This window comes from Anas acuta, chromosome 3 (genome assembly GCF_963932015.1).
Source record: "Anas acuta chromosome 3, bAnaAcu1.1, whole genome shotgun sequence".
NCBI lineage: Eukaryota > Metazoa > Chordata > Aves > Anseriformes > Anatidae > Anas > Anas acuta.
In genome coordinates this window covers 44,602,038-44,628,924 of record NC_088981.1, presented here as the reverse complement: position 1 = coordinate 44,628,924, position 26,887 = coordinate 44,602,038, and the positions used below count along the sequence as shown (strand labels likewise).

The 26,887-nt window shown below is 38.5% G+C and overlaps 1 protein-coding gene and 1 long non-coding RNA gene across 5 annotated transcripts in view; one reads left to right on the top strand and one right to left on the bottom strand.

Moving 5' to 3' along the window:
* Positions 1-26,887, top strand: part of KIF25 (kinesin family member 25) — a 40,387-nt gene that overhangs the window by 9,510 nt on the left and 3,990 nt on the right. For all 4 annotated transcript variants that reach the window (XR_011094859.1, XM_068676884.1, XM_068676883.1 and 1 more), the window contains 9 exons: positions 1,683-1,786; positions 3,098-3,186; positions 4,996-5,038; positions 8,763-8,830; positions 13,594-13,668; positions 18,094-18,243; positions 19,331-19,507; positions 23,562-23,713; positions 26,091-26,288. Coding sequence is in view for 3 of the 4 variants with exons in the window: in XM_068676884.1 (XP_068532985.1) it covers positions 1,683-1,786; positions 3,098-3,186; positions 4,996-5,038; positions 8,763-8,830; positions 13,594-13,668; positions 18,094-18,243; positions 19,331-19,507; positions 23,562-23,713; positions 26,091-26,288 (1,056 nt within the window). In the remaining variant the exon portion in view is untranslated. The remainder of the gene's footprint in view (positions 1-1,682; positions 1,787-3,097; positions 3,187-4,995; positions 5,039-8,762; positions 8,831-13,593; positions 13,669-18,093; positions 18,244-19,330; positions 19,508-23,561; positions 23,714-26,090; positions 26,289-26,887) is intronic.
* LOC137853986 (uncharacterized) lies at positions 6,890-26,091 on the bottom strand. Its single transcript, XR_011094860.1, has 4 exons — positions 24,525-26,091; positions 24,296-24,406; positions 12,229-12,337; positions 6,890-7,147 (listed from the first exon to the last, which is right to left on the bottom strand). It is a non-coding gene; the product is annotated as an uncharacterized lncRNA (long non-coding RNA).

Genomic DNA, 26,887 nt, shown 5'->3' with positions numbered 1-26,887 from the left:
AGAGAGCATATGTTATCAGTTTAATCCTAAAGTAGAGATTTAAAATAAGAGAACTGTAGAAAAAACATATAAGTAGGTTAATTTTCAGGCTGTAATAGACATGCAGCAAACTATAAATTTTTTCTGTAATAAGTAGGTAGTCCCTTCATTAGAAATATTTAGTCATTGTCTGAAAATCAGGCTACTGTCATCTTTCCCAGTGAAATATAAATAGCAATAATTCAGATAAGAGAGAAGTGTCCAATACTCTTTTGTTCTAGGCCTGTTTTCCTAACAATTTTTTTTCTCTTTGAAGACTGAAAGGAGTAAGTACTCTTAGCACCTATTGCTTATCTTTAACTTTGCCCATACAAGAGCCTTCAAGAATTGAAAGCTTGTGTGTATACAAGTTTATAAGTTAGCATACTTCTTATGGAACTTATTTAAATAATGGATTCCCACCTCCTATTTTGAAAAATACTGTATGAGTCAGTGAATATAAGAGTTGCCTTTGACAATTTGTTTTTATAGACTTGCATGTGGTTCTCCAAATGAAGACAAACTAATGTTAGTCCACATACAGTATGCAGGAAAAGCATTTTTCGTACTGATGTTTTTTTACTTCAACTCCCCAGCTATTAACATCATGTTTCCCCTGTGTGCATGCACTGTGAAGAAACATCATGAGCTGGAGGTGAATAGCATGAATACTATAAAGACAACATCTGTGAAATCTCTAGTGCAGACAAATGTCCTTTGAAGTTACCTGATTTTTAATCTACTTCAGAGAACATAAATCATGTATGTGACATGCTGAAATTTCAAATCTTTTTTTTTCTTTTTTTTTTTTTTTGTAAGGTAACACATTCAGGCTGGTGGCTATCCTGCTAACAGCTCTCAGACCATGGTTTTGACTGCTTGCTACTCCTCATCTTTGAACTGCTTGCTAATAGCTGGGGCAATTGATTTCCCTCTGGGGTTCCTAAAAGCTTGCTTTTTACAGAAGTTTACAGTTGCATTATGAGCATTCTGGACTGTATGTTTGTTTTAGGCCTGCTCAGTGTTAATGTAATTGGTCTGAAATAAAACCATTTGTGAAGGTAGAAGGCTTTTATAATGCCCCTTACTGCTCTCCTCAGTTTTCTGAAGGAGACTTCCTAGGGTTCAAAAGATCAATCATTTTTATGAAAAAGTGAATGTACCAGTCTTAAAGGGGAGCCTTAGAGCTGTTTACAGGATTAGTAGCGCTGTAAATGAGACTGATGATAAATGATAGGTTAACTTCTCATGAATTTAGCTGGCATGACTCTAATAATCTGCAAATATAGCATAAGCCACACAAGTGACAGCCTCATCCAGAAGCAGATTGCTTCAGGCTTAGGTTTCAGGCTTCACTGACAGGTAACATTATTCTAAGTAAGCTTACACATTTGAATTACCTTTAAATGTCTTCTCTTTTTGATCATTTTTCAAAAATGCACATGTACCCGTGGTAATTATCTTTAACTGTGCATAGACATTTCATAGTGAGAAGAAATGGATTTTTTTCTGACGCGACTGGTAAATCAAGAACTAATCTTCCTAATTTAAGTTTGGAAGAAGTTAAAAAGTTTTATGCTTATATTTCATGAAGTACTATTGGAAACTATTTTAGTTTGTAAAGTCACAGAGTTCAGTTCTTTGAAACAGCTTTCTTCTTGCAGTGTTTCAGATAAAAGCTTTTGATCTTGAGCAGTCCCTACAGGAGGTGACAGAGAGATACGAAAAAGAAAAGCAAAAGAGGAGAGTTCTACATAACAGCTTAGTTGTAAGTATCTTCAATGACAGAATGTTTTCTTATTTTGTTGTAATTATACCAATAATTTAGTTACCAATGAAAGTAATTCATATAATTGTCCTTTACAAGTGTACTTATCACTTCCCACCCTCAACTTTCTATATAAGGTGCATTTCTTTGCTGAGGCACTTTCATCTCATGATAAACCACAGTCCATTCTTTTTACAGAAGCATCTTCCAAATGCAGTCCTGGATAATATGGCCCTAAGGAATATCATAAATTTTGAACAGTGAGCAAAATTTGAGTTTCTTCATCCCCTAAGTTTGTAGCTTCTGGAAAATGCCATTTCTCTTCTAGCAATTCCTCCACAATGTGAAATTCAAGGTTTATCAATTCAGGTTCAATAAAGTGGAAATATACCTCTGAAATTGCTTTAGAATTCTTAAAGTGATCAACTTGAAATTGAAAAATTGTCTTCCTTTTTTTTTATAACATATATATATCTATGTAGCTGTATCCTGTTCAGATTTTAGTGATGGTTTGTTTGGGATTCATTTTTTTTTCTTTTTTGTTCTTTAAATTTACTCTTTCTGCCCATCCCCCAGATGACGAGTTTTGAGTTGCCTAATTCAGAACCTGATTTTTAGAAAGACAAGCCACTTTCAAACAGGATTCTTCTAAGTTTTTCTATCTCAGAAAAAGAAGCTCCTCGTTAAAAAGTGCTTACCTTCCAAACTCTGCTTTGTGTTGCAGTTTACTGAGATAGTCCCCAAGGCAGTGTGGGGAGTTAATGCCAGTGCTCACTAGTCATCACAAGCAAGCTATTCTCCCTGATCCACAATGAAAAGAAATGATCGCCAGGTTAGATAAGGAAAAGTCTGAAGCAGCCTAAAAAGAAAAATCAATACTGGCGTTTTAGTCACGTATGACCACACAGTGGAGAGAAAAAGAAACAAAATGTTTTATATCTTGTATCTTCCTGGGGGCTGGTTGAGAAGAAATGCATTGTTTAATGTTGGCTGTTGAGTTAATATAAGTGAAGAAGCTCAAATGAAGAGGAAGGAGACTGAAGAGTGAGACTGAAATGGCTCACATTGAAAGCATCTTTTCTTTTTCGTACAGACTGAAGAGGACTGTACCATTTCAGAGCTCTGAAGAGGTTATGCTTTCTCAATTAAAATTAGGAAAAAGCAAATGATACTGATACAGTCTTTTTTCTCCACAGAGTTTAAGTCTAAGGCTGTGATTTTGCCTGCTTTCTTAAACACATTCATGTCTGCATGAGTGTATTTGTCCTCCACAGTACTTTGTGTTAAATTGTGTTAATAATCTAATCCTAGGAGCTGAGAGGAAATATCAGAGTCCATTGCAGGATTCGGCCATCTCTCCCTTTTGATAATGCTGATGAACATTCGGTATCACAAGATAGGTAATTTATTATGGCTGTGTTATATCTTGTCTGACTCATAATTAATATAAAGTGAAAATAATAGTCACATGTCACAGAATCACAGAATTTTCTAGGTTGGAAGAGACCTCAAGATCATCAAGTCCAACCTCTGACCTAACACTAACAAGTCCTCCACTAAACCATATCGCTAAATTCAACATCTAAACGTCTTTTAAATACCTCCAGGGATGGTGACTCCACCACTTCCCTGGGAAGCCCATTCCAATGCCTCACAACCCTCTCAGTAAATAAGTTCTTCCTAATATCCAACCTAAAACACCCCTGGCGCAAGTTGTTCTTGTATACAACTGTTCTTGTATACAAGAACAACTGTGTTCTATATTTTTTTCTGTTTTTATATCTGTGGTGAGTGGTAAAAAACTAATTACTCTTTCTTCTTTCTCCTTGGCATTAATTGACTAATTGGCATTAGTCAATCTTAACCCTTTGTCTAAAATTGTGTCGACCTGAATAGAACCCCATAGCTGTTTAACAATCCAGGATTATCTGTGGTTTGGCAGAAGTAACACACCTGCAGACAGTGTAGAGTATATTCACCATCCGGCACAAAGCCTGGGACACAGTAATGTAATAGCAGCTGTCAGATGTTACAGGTAGAGAAACACACTCAGCATTTCAGTTGTTTTGTCATGCTGCAGAATGGATTTGCTGTCAGTACAAATGCTGGTAATTCTATTTCTGTATAATTTGGCTCAACATCGCTAATTTATAATGCACTTACTGTAACTGAAGTGTCAACACATCTGTAGAACCAAAAGGAAAAGGGGGATTAAGTGCAAGAATGTGCCACAACTAGCTGAATTCTCCATAGCTTACTACTATGAAAAAAGGTAGGAACTGAAACATACACAACTGGAGAAAGAAGGGGAAGACTAGGTGGGTGGCTAGAAAACAGTAATATCATCATCTGACCCATCAGAAAATTACTATTTGGGGCGTTTATTTTACTTTTACTGGCTGGTACTTCTAAAAGAGTGTTTTAAAATTTGTTCACTTTTGCCAAATCTTTAGGGAAAAAAAATGTTTTAATTAAAATAATATGAAATGTTAGACAAGACAGAAATTTCAAAGAGCCTGAAGGGGAAACTTGCATTAACCTGTGCTTGATATACCTGGGAAAGAACCAAATCACTGTTTCTGTTAGAACAGTGTTCCTGTATTCAATTAGGTGCCAAATCATGGCATGAAACAGGATGGACTGGGCTAAATACACAATTATTATGACAAACTTTTCTTAATAGATCAAAACTAAATTTAAATAAAACTTAGTTGTGAAACCAAGGGCTGATTTTGAAAACATGTGAATGAAAATTTGAATGCATTTATGCCCCTCAGCAATCCAAGTCATTTTTTGGACAAGTAATGGTTGCAAAATTACTTGACTGTATTTTCAGGATCAGGGCCAAATACCTAAAAAGATGTTTTTCAGTTTAACGTGCTAAAGGGAAAACCTCATGTTACAAGCTCATATTACAATCTCAAAACAATAGAATGGTTTGCATGTGAATTAGTCTTAATTGGGTTTATTCTATTTTTTTAAAGCAGATTATTTTGCTCGATTGCATATTGATGTATTTTTTCATTATTACTATTCACAAATAACCGTGGTGTTAGCACGTGGTACCATAATAATGGAAATTCTGGAAGGTATTATTTAGACAATGTGTAGTTCACAGATATTTTAAGCATTTACTTTCCAGAGCTAAATGGAACATTTAGGTTTGAAAGCTACCTTTTTATCAAATTGGCATTTTTTTTTCCTTACAGGCAAAGAAACTTCTCAGAAAAAGTGGCATATGCTGTTGATGATGTGAGTATATTTGATGGTGAAATTCAAGAGCACATTTACTGATAGTCGTAAAGACAAGCAAAGGGACCTGGGAACTATAGGTTTGAAACAGAATTAGGTAATTTCTTGTCAACTGGTGCCCAGCTTTGATCTCCCATGGGTGCAATAGCAGGTGATTTGTGCTGTTTCCATCCTGAGTCTTTGTAGTAATAGTAGCTTGGAGCTGCTGCTGGTGCAATCATCCATGAACTGGAGCTTGTATGTTTGCAGTAGTCAAACCATTGCAGACTTCCTGCAATCAGTCCCTTTGAGCCACTTGTATTTACTGTAACCATTTCTGTAATTATGTTAGGTCTTTTTCATTTTATTATTAGAACCCAACTAATGCATTAGCTGAGAAATATGATATCTCCTGGACCACAACAGCCTACGTGGTACAGCAGTCAAGCATGTTAAAGTGTCCTGGCTTAGATCCATCAGGGAAAGGAGAATGAGCACTGAGGTTGCAAATCCAGATGACATTCCAGCATTAATTGAGGCCATTACTGAGATATAAAATTTAAAAAGGCTTAGTAGTGTGAGCTAAGGTCAGAGTATTAACTTGACTTTTATTTTTCTTAGCCATCATGGTTCTTAGTCAGCTGCTCGCTGTTACTTATGTATTAGCCAAATTCTCTTCTATAGTATAACGCATAAAATATTGCTGAAGTGACCTAAAGTATAGTATGCATTTAAATCTCCAAAATTATAGCTGAATTAGACTGATCTCTGTTGCATAAAATGGACACATTTATATAGATATATATGCAATTAGGAAATTAATGGAGCTCATGAAGAGTCTATTAAGAACAAGTAAATATGTCAGGAGATAAAAAACAGGGATCAGTAATAGTATATGTAGTATTCTGGATTCCATGATTTGATGATTTATTGTACTATAAAACGCCTTGACCATTTCTGACCTGCTAAATTTTATTATATGAAGATGAAATTAGGTAATATTTAGGTTTTGGATTATTTCATATAGATATGTGATATATTACTGTACTCGTATTTTTATAGGCAAAGCAGTCTCTGCTTGCTTGCATCAATATATGAGTTTCAGGAGTTTTAGTTTGTATGTAACAGCAAACTGGTAACCTTCAGGATGCTAACCCATTCTCATGTTTAAAAGTCTGTATGAGATATTCCAGGAAAATAAGTGTATGCATGGACTTAACTATAAAATGAAACATGCCAGATCATAGTATCACTTAGGTTGGAAAAGACCCTCAAGATTGTCAAGTGCAAAGATACTATCTTCCTGATTTTGGAAAAGATAATAGTGCCTTTAAATGCTTTATTGGTTTGCCTTGACATTTATTTGGTTAAAATGCTTTCTAGTTCTGATCAAACACTTCGCATGTTTGTATTAGTTTCTTGATAATTTTTTTTTAATCGTGTTTTCTGTTTGAAGCTCATGAGGGAAGATAAAGTACAACTGACTTTTTACAAAAAGCAGTCACTTTAAACTAAGCTAACAGAAGTAAAGGAAAACAATATTTATTGCCTGTTTCTTTTGCTTTTAACTACTGTAGGTGTTACACTTGTGGATAGACTAAATATGCAATTTTAGATAAAATTATGGGGTTTGATTTCATACGAAGCTAGGGCAGGTGCCTGCCCTAGCCTAATACCTGAAGTGATGTTGTTTGACTCCAACTTTCTTTGGCACAGGAGAAAAGAAGGTGGCTGCTTCCAAGTGATTGATTTCTTTCAAATTATTTTGAAAAGGTTTTCAGTTGTGAGTAGTGGAGAAAAAAAGGAATGGCAAAGAGACTGCTCTGAATATCAGGGGAGGTGCAAGATTCTGCTGGTTTTTCAAGGTAGGAGTGGGAAAATATGAATTAACACAGGAAGACTCCTTTTCTTGAGAGATAATTTTGTACTAGATCAGGTGGATGTAGCTATAGTAGTAGGATACATTATCGCTTCCCAGGTGCTTATCACCATCCCCATCTGGAGGTTTCTTCTCCCAGTGCAGGGAATCTTTCAGGCTGTCCGCGTCTGCCTCAGCGTTGTGTCAGCCAGTGGCACTGAAGTTGACAGGGAAACAGATGAGGAGCAGTCACAGTTGTCCTTTCATTGGCTCTGTTGTAGAGAAATTCCTTGTGAATTGGGGTGATAAGCCTTTACCAGATATGCAATAACAAAAGATAGGAAATTATAATCACAGCTGGATTTTGTGATCACACGTCTATAGCCACAATTCCTTATGCCTCACTTAATTTTTTTTATTTTGCCTTATGGAATTTCACTTCCTGAAGAGCTCCTCAGGCTTGGGTATCAGACCAGGAGCATTCTGTGACTCTAGGGTGAAGAAAAATGTTCCTCAGTATTCATGTAATACATCTGTAAGGATTTCACAGGCACTGTTGACAGGATCACCTTACGGGATTTTGTATGCCAGCAGCGGTAGTGGGTATCCTGGCCCATACAGATCTCCTGAGAAGGGAGGGTCATTACAAATGCTTGTGTGAAACTTCTGCCTATTAACAATGCTTATGTTTCTACATTATGCAAATAGATTTTTTCTCTATCTCATTTCTCACCTTAAGGAAAGCTGGTCTGAAAGTAAATTTGACATCTGAATGAGAAGGGTGTTCCATAACCCTGCATCATTTTCCTGTTTGTTGTTATTTTTTCTCCAGAGGCTGTTAATTACTGATCCTATTGCAATGTCTGCGTCGGGGCGTTCTGTAGCAAAGCATTGTGCTCACATCCCTACTGCTGCTAAATTTGCCTGTACTGGAATGGGTGACGTAGCTCATTATACAGCAAGTGTTGCATCGTTAGATTGATAATGATACACTGGCTTTCTCCAAAGAAGAAAAGATATTTGTAAACTTAAGAAATTTGGGGTTTGTTAGCTGTCTGCATGCTAGACATACTGTTACGCTGTCATTACTTGCTCACCTCTTTACTACCTCAATCAGTGGCAATACGAGGTTGAAGGACAGCAGTTTAGCACTCTAAGCTACTTGTTGGAAGAGCAGTACAAACTGCAGCATTCCTATCAAATGCAGTAATATAAGCAAAGGTTACTAAGCCAGAAAACCTTTTTGAACTGAGTGAAGCATTTTGTGTGCTGAGGAGCTTCCATCTGAAATGTGGAAATGATAATTTTTTCTCACATTATTTCTTTATTTTTTTTTAAGCAAGATACACCATGAAGAGCAAAGAGCATAGAATTTAGTACAGGTAATAGCTTTTAAAGAGCTGCTGACACATTTGTCCAACTTACAAAACTACTATATAATCCATATGGAAAGTGATTTCTACTAAAAACTCATGGAAATCTAGCAACTGTGTGACTGCAGTTCTTCCTGACAGTGTGGACTTGCATGATATGCTCTGAAATGTGCATCTTCTGCTCCGCTCTTGGCATAAACATTTATGAAAGCAATCTGAAAATGCACTGACCTCATAATACAAAAAGGCTCTTTTTCCATTTTTCTACCTATGTTAGCAATTAGGGAGGTTAGATTTACTTTCCTGGGGTTTTCTAGGCACATAAAGTTTAGGTAATGGTTTGGATCTTTCTTTTGAGCATAAGTGCACACATTTTGTGTTGGTTGTTCTTTAATAATCTGAATCTGTTCTGAGATCCCTTCTTGCGGTCTTGCTAGTTCACTGCAGTGAAATAAATATTTCAGTTTTACACGTGCCTATGATATTAACTGTAAGTGTTTTGTTTTTCTCCTAGGAAACTGTTCTGGTAAAGTGTAGCCGTCCTGGTCATACATCAGTAAACAAGACTTTTCAGTTTGAAAGGTGGGTCGTCCTGTATATCAGTCTGGGTTGCTGGAAGATTTGTATAGTGAAGGCTAATTTTTTAGTAGGCATTGTTTAGAAAGTAATGTTCTTTTTTATTTATTATTTTTATATTTTTTTTATTCTTATCTGGTTTTCACATTCTTTCCAGTATAGAATAATGCACTTCAGGATATAGATGCCACCCTCAGTCCTCCTTCTCAGTGAAGAATACTGATATGCCTGTGTCTGAAACCTGTCTAGAGACATATTTGAACCTTCTCACAGTCTAAGTACTTCTCACCATCCTTGCAGCATGTTGTGGGATAGCAAAACGTTATCCATGTTTTCAAGGTGCAGAATTGAGGTGGATTGCATGACTTCAGCTTTAGACATAAAGCATGACTGAGCCAGAAACCAAACTGAGGATTGTTATGCTTCAATGTACAGTTGTGCTACTTAAAGTAGGCTGGAAATAGACAACCGGATAGAGTGGTGGCATGTAAATCAGTGCTCCTCTGAGAGAAAGGCTATAGTGTGGTTACTTTCCCTGTTAGATGCCAAAGAACCCATATAGGTGTGAGAGATTTTGAATACACCAGCTGCGGTAAGAGTTTTCATTGGAGTTTGTGCCGTACTAGACACTGAGGATTCAGCTCACAAAACAGAAGCTGCAAAGAGTCAGGCTGGAAGGTGCCTCAGGTTCTTTCAGAATGGATCTAACCTGAACCTCTGAAAACAGGAATGAAGACTTAAATTAATACGAGATCTTCGTAAAGCAAAAAATACAAAATTTTACTCCATGCCTTTTTTTCAAATATAAATTTTGCTTTTCTGCACTATGTCTGTACGTTGCAATAACTCAAACAGTAAGTCTTCTCCTCTGGAGCATGCTTCAAAACCCTGTGGAAACAGGACACATGAGCACAATCTCATGCTTCTTTGCTGAAGGCAAAGTTGATTTAAAGTCGACTGTCTCCAACTTGAATTATTTGTCCTGGTCTAATCTTAAATTCTGAGCCTGTTTCAGCCCAAACTGCTTTCGGTTGGCTAAACGTTGTCATTTTTTCACCCTTCCTTTGCGGTGTCTTTCTAAGATGCTGCTTTTTTCTGCTCATGAAGACTGGGGACTGCTATTATGTAGGCCACCAAATGACCGAAAATTCCTGAGATAATGCAAATCTTGGGGAACCTTTACTCACTCCATAGGTTACAGGACTCCCTTGATACAGGGCATATGTGATCTCTCAAGGTATATGGCACCTCTTGCATGTTTGCTAAGCTATTTGAAGTAATTCCTTTCACCCTCTAGCTATACCTAACACAGCCATACTAGCTGAAATAAATGCAGAATAATGCTGGAATTCAGCTCTATAGAGCAACAATGTTATCGAGACAGGATGCCAGACCTGCTGTGGCTCTGGACATGTGGTGTAGATCCTGATAACCAGGAAAAGGGTTAAAAAAATGTAAATCCCCCAAAGAATGCAGTTCTTGGGGAATGTTTTTTCAGTGTCCCAGCACAGCTCTTTTTTTATAAACAGAAGAGCATATGGTTCTTATGAACTCAAAAATGTTTGTTTTTTTAGCAATGTTTTATGGAACTAATAAATGTCAAAATATTTGATTTCAGCTCAGGAAGAAAATTCCAGCTTTCAGCATGTTATGCTTTTATAATTTTATTGGTGAATCAGTTAGCAAAATAAAAAGAAGCTCAAAATTTTCAAGGTAAAATTAACATTAATCACTACACAGGGACAAATCTGTCATCATTCTGGTAAAAATAACTGAGCTTATAGAAACAGATTCTCTGGATTTGCTATATCTTTCATGGTCTGGGATAGCTAATTGTGTGTCCATGCTTTAGCCAGTGCTGTGATTACAGTGTAGCATAAACTAGTTCAAGCCAAATTTAAACTGCTTCATGTGGGTACTGGTAGCATTTAAAGCACAGCAGCTAAAGTAGTGGCACTAAAATGCCTTTAGGAAGTTGAGTAAATATTTGGAGGAGTTATCGTAACATGGAGCCCCATGCCTTTCCTCTGAGCCGCTACCAGTACCTGAACCTGGCATAGTTAGCTACGTCTGCACTGCTCTGCAGTGCAAACAAGACCACAGAAAATGGTTGGTTCTAGCTCTGGTTGTGGTTGGTTGCAATGTGTGCTCTAATAGACAGCAAAACCTGCCAAGAGCAACTGAAGAATTTTTGAATATTCTTATCTCCTAAATATGTTTTAAATTTGGTGGTTGTTTTTATTGTTGTTTGTTGTTTGTTTTTGTTTTTTAACCTAGTAGCTCTGAGGGAGATGTTTTGATGTGTTAAGAAAAAAAAAATACAATTTCAACATAAATTGAGTTTGAGCCCTAGTTGGTTAAAATTCAGGAGTTAAGTGCTAATGAATGTTTTGCTGAATGCAGATGATAAATGAAGCAGAGAAAAGAGTTTGGGAAAGTTTTTGCTCTTATATTGACCTGGAAGATTTGATGTGTAAAGCTTATTGAGGCATGTGCATGCATGCATGCAAAGCAAGGATGGAGTATTTATTCAGCGCTTGTGTTGTCCCAGTAAGAACTGTGCCACATCTCTGCATATTTGTTGGTTTCTCAGTTTAGTATGACAGCATGTCAGCGGAATGGCAAGACAAGCAGTATTTGTCCGTCAGGCCAGAAAAGTGCTCATTTCCTGATTAAAGAGAGTACATTTTCATACAACTTACAATTAGACCGTGGAACGCGTTGCCACAGGATGTTACACCAGGCCAAGAATTCAGCAAGATGCAAAAAAAAAAATGACTTGAATGCTAATGCTAATAGTATTTTTTTTTCAGCAGACATTCAACTCATATTTCAGCTTTGAGAGCAGTTTACAGCTATTAAGGATTAGGATGAGACAGAGATTAATTATTCTGTCTCCAGCCACCATGGTGTTTCTTGTTTCTTCCCCTGGCCATTGTCAGAGACAAAATGCTGAACTAAGTGGTTTGGGTCTAATTCTGTATCTGTTTATCAGTGATCCCTCTGTACAGTCTTATTTGTGGAGAACATGAAAATGTATGTTTGTGTAGGCTCCAGACTGTAGTGGCCAGATCCTGGTCAAACATACAAAGAGACTTGAGTAAATGCTAAAAAAACAAACTGTGTTCTTCATTAAGTTAAGCTCTTAATATCATGTATTAGTGAGGTGTACTAGGATACTATGCACACAGGGAAGTAACTACATTTTATAATATTTGCTGCTACCAAAATTCCTGTTTCTAGTTAGTCATTTTACTATAATCTATAGAAAACACACACCACTTATTGGAAAAGAGAGCTAATCAAACTAAACCAAACCAACCAACCAAACAAACAAACAAAAAAGATCCACACCAGAAAGATACCAGAAAAGGAAGCCTTTTTCCAAATGTAAAGATTCATACCTCAAATTCTGAAGTGGTGGTTATGGTATTCATGTTTCAGATTTTGTCCATCTTCCATAAACAGCACTTGTTGCAGGCTTTAGTCTTGGGGAAGTTACTTTTTGATGTGCTAGAGAAACAATGAAAGAGTTAGGATACCCATGTTTTGTGATCACAAGTTCCTGCCTTTGATGATTTCTTATTTTCAGGTCTTGGCTTTATGTTGTATGAAGTTATATTTGAAAGGGTTAGCGGAAAAAAATTTTGTACAGCCTTCTCTTACCTTATTTTTTCTTGAATTTTAAAACACATACGTAGTTGTTTTAGACATTGTTTTGGCCCAAGGGTTACACTGTCATTGCTCTTTTCTAACAAGTGGAATAAGTCAGTTAAATTGTCTTTCATTCACTTTAAAAGTTAGTCTGAAAAAAAAAGTTAGTCTGAAATCCACATCATGACATAAAAGAAAGTCATCCCTCTGGTTATCATGGTGAGAAATGTTTATCTCAGAAAAGGTCGTTCAGCAGGAGCACGGATGGAAATACTTGAAGATGGTGCTGCCCACAAAGGTGGTTTCAATGTTAAACTTGACCTCAGGAGCCTCCAATTTCTGCTCTGCTACTGGCTTTTGTGAGACAAGTCCCAGGGCAGATTTTCAGCCTCTGTGCATCATTTTTTTCACATCTAAAGGAGGAGCACAATCTGACCACTTGCTTCCTTAGTGTGACACAAAGGAGATGCAGGCAGCAGGGATATCTCATAGTCTGGTATGTGGGAGAAAGAAAGATGGATCTGTACTGCCTGGAAAAGACTCTGTCTGCCAGAGAGGCTGACAAAAGGATTAAGACTAGCTCAGAGCACCACAAGTGTACGCCTGTAAATCATTCCCTCCAGTGCAGGCAGCAGACACTCCAAAACAAAGCAGGAGAGAAGCTTGAAGGTCTCCTTTCCAGTCCCCTGGACTGCATCACAAAAAAGTTCTTTGGTGAATCCTGGCCCCTCTCCTGCTCAAAGGTTGTGTTCTGTAATGGACCATAGGCATGTCAGACGTTCCTACACAACCCTTGGGACTTGTCAATGCACCGCTTTTTTCCCTCTACTGAACAAAGTGGTGACTCCCATGGCAGCTCAGCTCTTCCTCGTTACCTTTTAATTTCCTGGCATAGGAAGCCAGGTTTAGAGCAGCAGTAAGCAGGTTTGGTATGCCAGCTTCATACAGCCAAGCTAAATAAGTCTTCTAAAACCCAATCTGTAAGTGCTGTTGTCATAGAAATGTCAGCAGGTCACAAGCTTTATATCACAGGCCTACATTTTCCCTAATCTGTTATCCTGTATTATGACATGTATTTCTTATTCTTCAGTTACTCATTGTACTTTGCTCCTCAGAGTTTACAGTGCTTTTGAATCTCAAGACACAGTATTTGCAGACGTGGCCCCTTTGCTAACATCTCTCCTGGATGGGTAAGTTTAAAGGTGGGAGTAAGAAAGCTAAAGGGTCATTGTCTACTGAAATCCATCAATTAAAAAGAATTACTTAGTAGTGGCTGTCCAGTCAAGTTCTGTGACTTTGCGGTTCCATTTTCCTGTCTTTTTCCTACTGAACAGAGTGAATGTTGTTTCTCTATATAAACATTGAAATCACTGTTCACAAAGTTTAGCACAGAAGACAAATTTGGAAAAAAAGTACTTCTGATGGAAGATGCTATCTTTTTTTCTTTGCTGTGTTTTGGTAGATTATGTTCTATAAATGTTTTTTGGTTACATACACAGTATAATATATACATCTTTTATATACATCTTTTCCAGAAGTGCATTTATACATAAAATGCCTGCTGGGACACTCTGTGATCATCTGTTCTGTTGTTTTACATAGCACAAGCCATGGGAGGCTGTACAATCACTTCTTGGTTGAACCAAAATTGAGCGTCCTCAGCTGTAGTTCTAACACCCTTCAGGCACTGGGGTTAAAGCAGAATTCTGGTTTGAATACAGAATCAGTTACAAAAAAAAAAAAAAAAAAAAAAGTGAAATTACTTTTAGGCATTGAAGTTAAGTATGACTTTTTTTTTTTTCTTCCATTTATACCAGAACAAAGTCAAGCTATTGTCGCAAAGAAGCATCGAAGTGCCTGTTATTATAAGCCTTGAGGTTTGAGCTAAGATTTAAGCAAAACTTCCTTTCTAACCTTTCTTTCTTTCTCTTCTCACCCCTGCTCTGATACCACTGGTATTTGTTGTAGACCTGTCATGGACCTGCTGCCCCGTGAAGAGGGCAAGGCAGCCAGCCCCTTTCCATCCACAGTGGCACAGCTGAACAGTGGCAATCCTTGCTCCTGGCAGCCTGCACACTGGAGTTTCCAAGTCTCTCCTTTTCTTACTGATATTTAAAAGCCACCTAGCAGATGCCTATCAGGATACTGTGGATATCGGGAAACCCCTGGTAACCCTTTACACATGCCACAGCAGGGCCCATAAGGGCTGTCTGGGGCAAGGGGAGTCTTGTATGGCCCATAAGGCACTCTTCTATTTTACCAAGGATAAGTAACCACAGTTGCCACAGTTGAGCAATCTAGGGACCACGAGGCTGAAGGATTTTGCAGAAGTCCTTATAACCGCTATTTTCTTTCTCTAACCTTTCCTTTTGCAATGAAAGTAAGTTTGCTTTGGCTCAATATGTTGCCTGTGTATATTCGGACATTCCCGATCTGTACCTTGATCTGCTGGACTTCCGACTTTCTAACTGGCACGCTGAAAGAATCCTGCCCTAAAAGTTAGGATTTTTATATTCATTTAGGAAATGTTCTGTTATTGAAAACAAAAGAGCTGTCTTGTTCTTCCAGAAGTGTCATTTAAACAGAAGCAGATTTTCAGGGAAGGAGAGGCTGTGCGCATGAGCCACGTTTCTGAGCAGCCTTCCCATCGTAAATGTGAAACAGACGTACTTGGTCTGAACCTTGAACTTCTTTGCTGCTCCTGATTGTTTTAGTCTGGTCTCCAAAGTGATCTGTAACAACTTAAAGGAGCGTTCCACTGTTTTTCTTTATTTTTCTTTTTTAATTAATTGATTCATTTTTCAGTATAAATACACAGGGAGAAAAGATTGTTCCATACGCAAAACAAATGAAGGTCAGCAGGCTTCAAAGTTTACAGTTAGCAATACAGGTCCAGCAAGGGACTAAGAAAATATTTCCTTTCTTTACAACATTGAAAAATCAACCTTATTTATTTATTTTAAGGAATAATAGATTTATACTCTTTTGATTTCCTTTGTTAGTGATAACTTTCCTCCTAGTGCTAAATTCCCTATAGTGAACAGCCCCACTCTTCTCAGGAGAGGAATATTACGAAGATATCGATATTCTAATTTGACAATAAAATCTTTTTTTAAACAATAACATAACTAATGAAGTAGAGTGGAAAAAGAGAAACGTTGGGGCACACAGGTGAATCGTAACCTGAAATTTTCTAATTAGAAGCCTGACGATACAAGTGGCTTCATGCTCTATTTGAAGCTGCTGTGCTGAAAGCAGAACATCAGGAAAGTAAACTAGATAAATGTCAATCAGTCTTCTGTTGCTGCTTCTCCTTTTGTTGAATCACCCAAGTGAAAGTTCATTTGGGCTTGCTGAAATACTCTTTTGGCTTTGGTGGAGAGGTTATCAATGGCTTTATTTCTGATTTGCATCTTTTTCTTCAAGGTTACAAGTACCTGTCTACCTAGCTTTTGACCATACCATCTACATATTGTCAGAACTACTTTGACCAACACGCGTACTTTCTAACAAAAAGCAATTAAGGGAAATTTAAATAGTGGACTGTATGAAAGCTCAGAGACTTCTGAAAAAAAAATCTATTCTGTTTTTCCTAAGGAATACATCTACTTGCAAGCTTCTGGCTCCCTTTTTAGTTTCAAAGATCTCTTTTTGAATTTGAAGAGAGACTGGAAGTCTCAAGAAACTATGACTTGGCCAGCCAGTGTGCTATAAGGGGAGGGAACTCTGAAAATCGCTTGTTGTTAGCCTAGCCAGAGATTGTTAGCCTACCAAAATTACTGGAAACTTTTCCAGTGATATAAATGCAATCAGAGTTACGTCAACAGTCAATACTTCGGGAAATCCCTTGTTTCAGATTTACAACTCTAATTTCTAGCACATTTTATTTTGCTAAACCGCTCTTGATTTTCAATTATAGTTCTCTCCTTTACCTCACCATACCTGTGATTAGACTTCTACTTTATACTCTACATCCTGAAGATGTGGGGAGATGTTATCGTAGGTTCACTGCCTGCAACTTTGACTTTGCTCCCTAGAAGGGGTATGCAGGTATTTGCTGTGTTGCCCACATTTCTTTCTAACGAAAGAAAGCTTTCTTAGTAATCCTCAAAAAAGAATTGCTTCTAGGCATTTCTAATGGATATATATTTATATATATAAAAAAAAAAAAAACAAACAACTGCAAACATATTTCTCTGCAGTGGCAATATAAGTATTTGATGACCTAAAACCATAAATTTAACACAATTAGATGAGATGCTCATTGAAATTTGTTGGCATGTGCTTGAAACAACATTTTTGATAAGAGGAGAAGCGTCAGATAACCAAAAGCGGCTGCTCAGGTCTGCCCACAGTGAAGCTAGAGCTTAAGCAATAAAATTTTACCTCCTGCCAAACAAGGACCAAGCCCATTTCTGCAACTCTAGTCAAGCAGAAATTTCAGCATACTGCAGAGCACTCCGAGTGCGTGGAGAGCCTGCTAATGTTATGTCTCGGAACAAACAAGATAGATAGCCCAGTGAAGGAGCAGTCCTGTCAGCATAGCTGCACGTCTTCCAATAGTTTTTGCTGGCACAAACAGGTCTGTGTTCAACACCAAGGTGCTGGCAGCTGCTGCAGAGTAGGCACAGCCAAGCAGGGACCAATCCTCAGCTGCACAGGGCAGCCTTGCTCCTCGCTATGGAGCAGTACTGTGGCTGGACACAGCATATCTGCCCACTTGCTTCTGATGTTTGATCCAATTACCTCAGAAACACACTTTGGGGATAGGATTCCTATATCTAAATTCAGATGCCACTCTCGCAGCCCTCCACACCCAACCTCAAGGCTCTGAAATATACATAAGTATATATGTAGATTTATTTTTTCCAGTATAGAAAAACAACCATTTTCAGAGTTCACGTCTACTCCAGAAGATGATGAATTGTGTTTCACAGGTGCCTGTACCTCTGCAGTGACATTGCACATTTTCACCTTCTACAAGTCCATGTCAGAGCAGTTCCTCCCACCGTTATTGCAGAGTAGTCTTCCTGTTCATTCTTTTTTGATCTAATGCCTTTGGATTAAAATGTGTGCCTCTTACTGCTAGGGCTGTCTGGCCTTTCCCAGTGGCTGAGGGCTCTGACCGAAGAGCCTTCCTGAAACGACTGTGAGAGCTGAAGAGTTTACTGTTCCCAGCTGTTAAGACATTAGTGCTGCGGTTTGCAGCACAGCACCGTAAGACAAATCAAACCCAGTGATGGTTTACTTTAAAACACTGCACTGTAAACCGCAGCGGTTCAGGAGCTGATAAACAAGAAGCTGAGCAGTGCATGAACTGGAAGTTGGGCAGACAGGAGGTCTAACATCATCAATCATCCCAAGATAAGCATCCCTGTTTTTGTCAGTTCCCTGCCCTTCAGATGTGCTTAAAAAATAAAAACACGTATAGGAGATGTTATGAGCAGTACTTTAATTTCTGTCATATTTTTAGATAGCCAGAAAGAAAGCTGCAGGGGCAGTATGTTTATTAGATTTATTTCAGTTACTGTTCCCAATTTGTTTGGGTTTTAACTTGGTAGCTTACACACACATTTGGTAATGGTAAAATAAATGAAGGCCCTTTTGATTTTCAGGTACAATGTGTGTATTATGGCTTATGGGCAGACTGGGAGTGGAAAGACATACACGATGTTGGGACCACAGTTAGAAGAGAACTTTGCATTTGCCTTGGAAGATGAATCAGAACTTGGAATTATTCCTCGAGCTACCCAAGAAGTGTTCAGGTAACACTAACCTGGTAATAGCAACCTAAGTAAAGGCTTGCTTATGGACCTTTCACCTTAAACATTATAGAAAGGATGAAAAAATGTTTGTAATGTATTTATTTTTACAGATACCAGTTTCACAACTGTTAATATTTATACCATCTCTGACTGCCAATCCATATTTGAGATACGATTCTTTCCTAGTCTCTAGCTTAGTCTGTTTTTCTAAGACAATAAGGCTATGCAATTTCACTGTGTACATCTGCCCATCTGTCTTTCAGACTCCTTTAACTTTTGAATAGGATTCAACCATAGTTGTGCAAGTCCAAACGATAATTAAGTTCTTAGAAGTTTTGTGAAAATTGACAGTTGGAATAGATGAAAAGGATCCAGGATAGAACCCAGTCCCCAAGAATGGTAGTGGAGTTTTTAACCACTATCTGTTTTCTCTAGAAAACTAGATTTTTTAGTTGAACCTAGTGTGTGATTTGAACTGTTGTGCTGCTACATTATAATAGAAGAGTCATTAGAGGTTTTTTCAGCTAAGCCTGTTTCTTTTGGAAAAGAGTGTAAGCTAAATCAAAAGAGCCAACTTTGCACCAGAACATTTGTATCTAACTGTAAGTACTCTCCTGAATAAAAAAATCCCTTAATTAATTTATGAATTTTCTGAGCTTGTGGACAGATAGCCCATTACAGATCTAGCTGGGCAGTTTAGCATCTCTCTCTGCTCATTGCCTGCACTCTGGCAGAGTTTATCATACCTTGAGCTCTGAATGCAGTAACCTCCAGCAGAGCAATGGTATGAAAAATTTAGAGGAGAGTGTGGGGTTAGTAGAGAAAAACAATTTAAGCTGGCACAGCTGTTTGGAAAATGAATGTTTACTTAGTGTTTCATGTATAATTTAACTGTATAGTCTGATTTTTCAGCTGAACATTAGCATGTGGGTGAGGCAAAGTCATGACTGTGGATATTTAATAAGCACTTTTATCAGATTGTTAATTAGATTACAATTAAAGAACAGTTCTTTATAAACAGATTGTCCACTTGAGGTTTGACTTCAGCTTTCTTCATTTGTTGTTTTTTTCTATTTTTATTCTCCAGGCTTATTTCAGAAAAGCCACCAGGAAGTTACTGGGTTGAGGTTTCTGTTGTAGAAGTGTATAATAACGAAATTTTTGATCTTCTGGCCAAAGACAGTTGTGGAAAAGTATTTGGCGTCAAACGTGATGTTGTCACAACCAGAGAAGGAAAGAGCAACGTTCCATTGCTTACATATGAGTGAGTGCACAATTTGATCTTTATCATCTGATCATGATGCAGTGTCTGTGTGATGCACAGCTGTCATAAAATTCCATTTTAAATGTCAGGCATTGCTTCTAAACAATGAGTTCTTACCATATGGAAAAGAAAAAACCGGATGGTTCTCACTGTCTACGAGACTGCAAATGTCAAAATTCTTTGAGCATTAACAGTACAATGAGTTTGGGGTCCTTAACGCTCAGAATATCGGAAGAGAGCCGTATATTTCATTGCTGCTGGAATTTCATAGGGTATCTTGTCAGCTGTAGGAAAAGAAGGAATGACCCAATCACAAAGCACTTTCCCTTTGGTCTTACTAAATGATAAATTTTACAGAATATAATGGAAATGGGTGTACTTTTTTTTTTTAGGTTTTAAAGCAGCTGTAAAGTTAGCTTTCTCTACACAAATTGGGTTTAAAAATACTTCAGAAATATCATTTAAAGTCATCTTTTAATATAAATACCCATCTTGCACTGTCTAGTATTCTGCTTTCGTTATTGGAGGCATTAAAGTGGGAATTGAGATGCTGGCATTTGAACCTTCCCAGCATTCAGGCATATGGTAAGATTGATTCTTACTTATGTCTTGTGGCATTGGAGGGAGACCTGAAGTAATTAAGGCTACAGCTCTACTTGTTGTACTGTTTTCTTGTATGTCCTGAGCATTACAAAAGCTCGTCCTAGTGTATGTAGGAATGGCTCTTGATGTTACATGTGTGTAGTATGCAAAGCAAATATATAATTCTTGTTATATATAACACACCTTAACTAAGTAAATGATGAAAATACCATGTTGATAACAATTCATATATTAACAAGAGTAAGTCTGTTTCAGATGCTTTATTTTAGTAACAGGGGCACTGTTTATGCTATTATTAAATCAACTTTAATAAAAACAAGTGTTGACAAGCAGCACTTGTGGCACCAGAGTGGTACCAGATGCTACCCAGTGTAGTTAAGCTACTGAACATCTCACTGTGAGCGCCCAGAACATGAACAGATTCCACAAGGAACATTTCTGGTTGTGCATGACATGGACGTCTAGCAACTTTAAAAAAATGTTGTTTTTTGGGCAGATAAATTTGTATAAAGCATCTTGCCTTATTGAAATATTAAGAACAGTTTTGCAGCATTCTATATTTCTGAGGGAAACAAGATTTTTTTCTTTACTTCTCTATCATAATACTTGTCACAGTCTACTCCCTACTTTTCCAGGAGGAACTGGAAGTCAGATAAGAGAAGCATTTTCCCTGCCTGAGTTAAAACAAAATGCATGTTCAGTAGAAATAACCAAGGGCAGTATTTTTATCTTGTGGGACTTAAGCCACATAAGCAGACTAGTTGTTGTTTGTCCACTGGGTTCATGGTACTGTCATAAAGCCTTGATAAAAATACACTCTCACTGGCTTCTCCATATGTCCAGTAAAGTACAGAGTAGTCTCTTTTCTGTTAACGTGAAAAGAAAATGAAAAACTCCTTCAGAAGTGATTGGTGTGGAGCCCAACCTGTGTGTGCCGAATCCTTCTTGAAGTAGCTAACCTTGCACATTTGACTAGAGAAGGAAGGAACTGTACGACTTGGGAAATGCAAATGGGTGCACATAGATTGGGTATGATGGAAGTGGAATACTTTTTCCTGCTTTGTATAGTTAGCAGGTGCATAGAAAAGAGAAAGGTTCTCTTTTCCTAAGCTTTGGAGAAGGGAGAGGCATCACTGGATTTGTGCCACAGAGATGGGAACTAGAATCAGCAGAGAGGTTTCATTTCACTTTCTATTTCATGAAATGGCTGCAGTGTTTGTTTCTCTAAATTTTAATTTATAGTTCAAGAGCCTGGAGCCTTGAGATAAGCATCTCTTAAGAACACATCTCAATCACTTGGTAAATACTCAGTTCTAATGCATATATAAATAAGAATATGGACTTGTATCTCAATTACAATGCAAGCAGCAAAAAGTCCAATTGATAAACAAGCTATATCAATAATTACACAGAAAGGTTAATAAGAAAGGGCAAAGCCAAACAAAGTTAGGGAACCATTGAATGAAGCCACCCAGCTGCCTGAAATCTCAAGTAAACAGATGGTGCTTTGAATAAAAACACACCCTCATTTGTGATAATATTTCATCTAGAATATATTGGCCTGCTGGGTCTCACTGGCTTCTCCGTGTGTCCATTAAAGTACAGTAGTCTCCTTCCTGTTAACACGGACATCCTACCGAATGACAAAAACCTCGGTCTCTTTCTTCTTTTATGACTTGGTTGACTTTGGAGAACATTCAGCATCAAATTTTTAACCTAACCGCAACAGGGCTGTAGGATCTGGTTCAGGAACAGGGGGTGCACAGAGTGTGATAAAGTAGCAGAGGCTTTTTTTTTTTTTTTTTTTTTTTTTTACCATTGCTCCTGCTGAGAAGCTGCTGTGACAGGCACGCAGCACTGGGCTGGGGATGCTGCTCAGCCCCAAAGTCAATCGTGTTTTCCTAGTAGGTGAGCAGCACTGACTGCATGCCCCAGGCTTATCTTCTGCAAACTGTTTGGAGCACAGCAGCACTGACCACTTGCCACAGCACAGCGACAGCAGCTTGCAGAAGCCGACTGCCTGTTGGTACATCCTCGTGAAGGCTGCTCACCTCCCCAGGCATCCAGTCCCGGCTGATCAGCCACTGGAAGATGCAGCTCAGAACTCAGGAAGGCAGGACCTGTCCCCTTGGACTTGAGGCACCAGTCAGATACCGCAGTGTGAGGCTCTGCCCTCTCTGACGGTAGGAACTAGAGCCACAGCTTCCCTGCTGCTGCCAGCTCAGCTGAACCAGGGAGACATCACGGGCACAGGGGCAGAGCTAGTGCACGGGATGCCAGCACACATGGCACGGGACTGGTAGACTGAAGGCTGCTGTGGTCATTTAGCTCCTGCAGCCATATTTTAGAGTGTCACTGGTTTACAGAGGGCACTGGTTTTAAGTAGCTGCTTAAGTGTGTGTAGGTATGGTGTAGCTAAGAGTTCTTCTCTTCTTCAGATGCCTTTGCTTTATTTTTAGAGCAAATTGTTTTATCTGAATATAGTTCTTTTTTTACTTTGAACTCTTCAAGCAGTGCTCTTCATATCACAAAGTATATTTGTGCCCCGCGTGACTTTCACAGCCAAATAAAGGCAAGAAGGCCTTGCCTTTTATCACATGCTTGCTTTTGCTGATTGCAGCGATGTGGAACCAGGTCTGCAGCGAGCAGCCTCTTAGGAGAGTTATTAAGGTGTGTTATATCTGGTGTGTTTCAAAGTATTCAGTAACCAGGCTGTGCTGTGCAGTCATAATAATTTATATCCCCATCTAGAATTTCTAATGTTTATGTGATGCAACTTGAGTGATTATTGAAGGAAGCAGTGCAGCAAAAGGAGAAGGTAGGCAATCTTGACTCATTTGTTTTTAACACTGAAAATCTGGGGAAAATCATAGTGTCTTTTTTACTTTGCCTAATCATTTGATTTTACTCTCTGTGTCAGGTTTTCTTCCCTACAATTGGTCATATTTGCAGTATTTCAACTGGAAAATAAAATGGATAGTATAAGATAAAACGGTCTACAAAAACTTCTGACACTCTGCTGGTCTATACCACAGCTGCTTGTGCGGCTCAAAACTGAGATTAGTTCTGGGGCAGAATTAAGAAGAGTACAAGGAGTTAGAAGAGCGAGAAGTGGAAATGCTCAAATTCCAGTCTGAGTTACCAGAATCACAGAATCACAGAATTTCTAGGTTGGAAGAGACCTCAAGATCATCGAGTCCAACCTCTAACCTAACACTAACAGTCCCCACTAAACCATATCCCTAAGCTCTACATCTAAACGTCTTTTGAAGACTTCCAGGGATGGTGACTCCACCACCTCCCTGGGCAGCCTGTTCCAATGCCTCACAACCCTTTCAGTAAAGAAGCTCTTCCTAACATCTAACCTAAAACTCCCCTGGCGCAACCAGCTTTCTCATGTCATTTTTACTGTGAATCAGTTCAACCTTCTGCTTGTTTCTTTACTTCCTAGGACTGTTGAAAATGCATCTGAATTTTTGCATCTGGTTATCAAAGGCCTACAGCTACGAGTCAGGCACCCTACGCTAGTGCATGCTCATTCCTCTCGTTCTCATCTGGTTGTTACGCTGACCATAACCACAGTTGTCTCTGGAGATAGCTTTGGTAAGGAGGATGTTCCTAAAACACTTTGTGAGACAGTTCTTTTTGAAAAACAGCCTGTGGACTTTGACATTTTCATAGTGGTTTTTCTTCCTTTTTCCAGTGCTTAATATATTCCCTCAGTCCTTTAATTTATAAATACCTTCTTAAATAACTGACCAGTTTGATTTCTCAATGCTAATGGTTTTCTTAGAAGCTTTCTTAGAAACTTTTAACTTCACATCTCTTGACTTACAGAATTCTTGAAGCTTTATAGCGTGAAACAACTAATTAAATAAATAGTATCAATAAGATAGATGCTCAAATAGAGTGGTTAAGTCCCTTTGTACGATGTATCGTATTATCCATGCAAACCTAGCATTTTTCATGCAAAGTTTGAGGTGAAGCCAACCACATGTTTTAGGGCTCAGCATAAGCTGTTGGTGAGAAAATTATTTTTTACCTGCTGCCTTGCAAAAATGTCCATTAAATTCAGAATCTCTTGAACTGTTAGTAACAGGCCACGGTAGGAACAGACAACATAGCTGTCCTATTTAGCGCGGCAAAACCTGTATTGCTACTTTTCATTACCACACCAAGACTTACTAGTTTATTGCTTTAGGAATAACTTCGGCTTTGGGGGATTAACTTTGTTTTCTTTTGCTTATGTTGTAATTAGACTCTGTTTCCAGTGCTGTGGTCCGTCTCCTTCATACTCTGCAAAAACAATATGGTTTTAGAAAGTGGAAAATATTTAACATTTTTTCCCCTAGATTGCTATCGGAAATTAAACCGACAATATTAGCAAAACAGAACAAACAGTACCCTGGCTTACCTATGGCCCTTGCCAAAAGACACAGCTCCTTCACATGCTGCAGCTCTATGGTTCCAGATGTTAGCTCTGCCCAGTTCCAGATTCTTGTCAATCAGAGAGATGTTCAAAACACAGCGTGTTCACACCACTGGCACACCAGCCATCTCGTCTAGTCCAGGCTTCCCTTTGCCCTTTCTAATTGCTGTCATCCTACTGCATCTGATAACAAAACTCCACAGACACCTCTAGTCGGTGGTGAATGCAGACTCAGGCTTTCAGCTTACAGTGCATGGGTGAAGGTGAGCAAGGTGAGCAAAACAGGGGAGGAAAGCAGCATTGCAAATGGATCTCTGTAGCAGTTTGACACTGCATTCTGTCTATTTAAAAGGAGCAATTCCTGGTTTACAATCCAAGTGCAATTGTCAAATATCTCAAAACTGGAGACCTCAGTCACTAAATAAAAAGTCTCTGATGAGTTCTGCACTGAAAGCCAGGTTGACAAGCAAGCACTTTCTCATGTTTGATGAAGGTCTTCCAGCATTTTGTTTCAGTAATATCTATTGTTTGAGGAGAGCAGTCAGTTTTTTTCTTCATCTCAAACTGGAGAGGACTGAGAACACTTATTTTTACACTGGTTGTCCTGAAGCCATTTATTTTGTGTAAGCCCATTCTACAGAGTGAACAGCTACACTGGCTATTAGCAACAGGCGAGCTGGAGAGGTACAGAGCTCTACAGCCCAGTTCAGTGTCCTCTTTATTCAAGTTTTGCAGCTGTGAACTTTCTACTTTTACAAGTAGACTCTTAAGTCCTCAAGAGAGTTGCTTATCTCTATTACCTATAGCAGAGTGTGTGCCTTTTTTCTTATACGTCTTTCTTCACAAAAGAGAAGGGTGTGGATGATTAAAAAAAAAAATGAAGAAAAAACTTTTTTTAGGGAAAGCCATTTTGTACATGTTCTTGCTAAGCTGATGTCACAGCAGCTTTTCCAGAGAACCCGTCTTCCTCCTCCTTCCCAGCAGACAGAGTAAGCTAGATGCTGCTACTAAGGAAGAGGAAGAATATGAAGATGCAGCAGTGGGCTATGATGGCTGAAGGAGGTCCAGCAAAAACAGCAAAAGACAGAACAGAAGAGGCAGGATGAACTTTTTTCTTTTTTCTTTTCTTCCCCCCAGAGCACCAGCAGAGAATGTTTCAAAGGCTGAGAAACAGATTTCAGAACTTACTGCTCCCAAGCATCCAAAATCACACTTTGTTTGCAGTCAGTCTAAAACATGAAAAAAGTGCCTCTTTAAGTGCCTCTCCTTACTGGACTCCTGTTCCTTGTTTTCCACATTGAAGTGCAAACAGTGAGGATATTACATACAATACAACCTACACCGAGTCTTGTTATCAATCTGTTCGATACGGAAAACCTTAATTAAGATAGAAAAAGCTCTACAGCTTGCCCACGCCATTGACTCTGACTCATGTAATGCTTTAGTTAGAACAGCCTGATATTGTACTTCTCCCGTTGATGCCCCACTTTTTTCTCCATCTCAATTTCCAGTGCCAATATGAAGCTCTCATTTGTTTTTTCCATTAACCAGGTACTTCATGGGAAGATGAACAAATCAGTCAGAGACTAAATAAAGAGTTTTCCTGCACCTATCCACAAAAACCAAGAGAGAATAGATCCACCTCTTCTTCCAGAGCCTCTTCCCCAGCACAGCTTGAAGCAACTGAGAAACCAAAGCAAGTCAGAACCAGACTGCAGCTGGTGGATCTGGCGGGCAGTGAGTGTGTCGGTAAGCAAACGTGGCCGCTTCTGACAAAGCTGTTAGGAATGATGGGCATGGATCCTCCCACACGGGGATTGAAACGTTTACATTGAGCTCCTCGTGTAGAAATATGTGCTACCCTGCCTTCACGCAGGGGTGGTTTAAACACAGATCCTGAAATAACAAAGTTTTGAGGCCCGATTGTTCCAGTTTTACGCTGATACAGTTTAACCAAAAAGCTGGCTGCATAAGCCTGAAATAAGCCCAAGGCGGTTTCCCCTATCATAAGTATATTACTGGTGCAGATTGGTTTTATTTAGGCCTGTTTTTCTACTCTGAAAATTACCATGTCTTTGTACAGGAATGTTTAAAGTGCAGAAATTATTTAAATATTACAAATGTCTGTAATAATTGATATCACTATTTTTCTGCCTTAGTGCAGAGAAAGTCTTGAAGGAAGTTAGTGTTGAAAAGATAATATTGCTTTTGTTGTTTCTTCAAAGCATTTTCTTCCTCCCCCTTCCTCTAGGCACACAATAATTTCAGAAACTTGATTATTTCCTAAAGGACAAGCTTTCTTACCAAGAAAAGCCATGCAGCCAAACGCACCATTCCAGAAATAATGT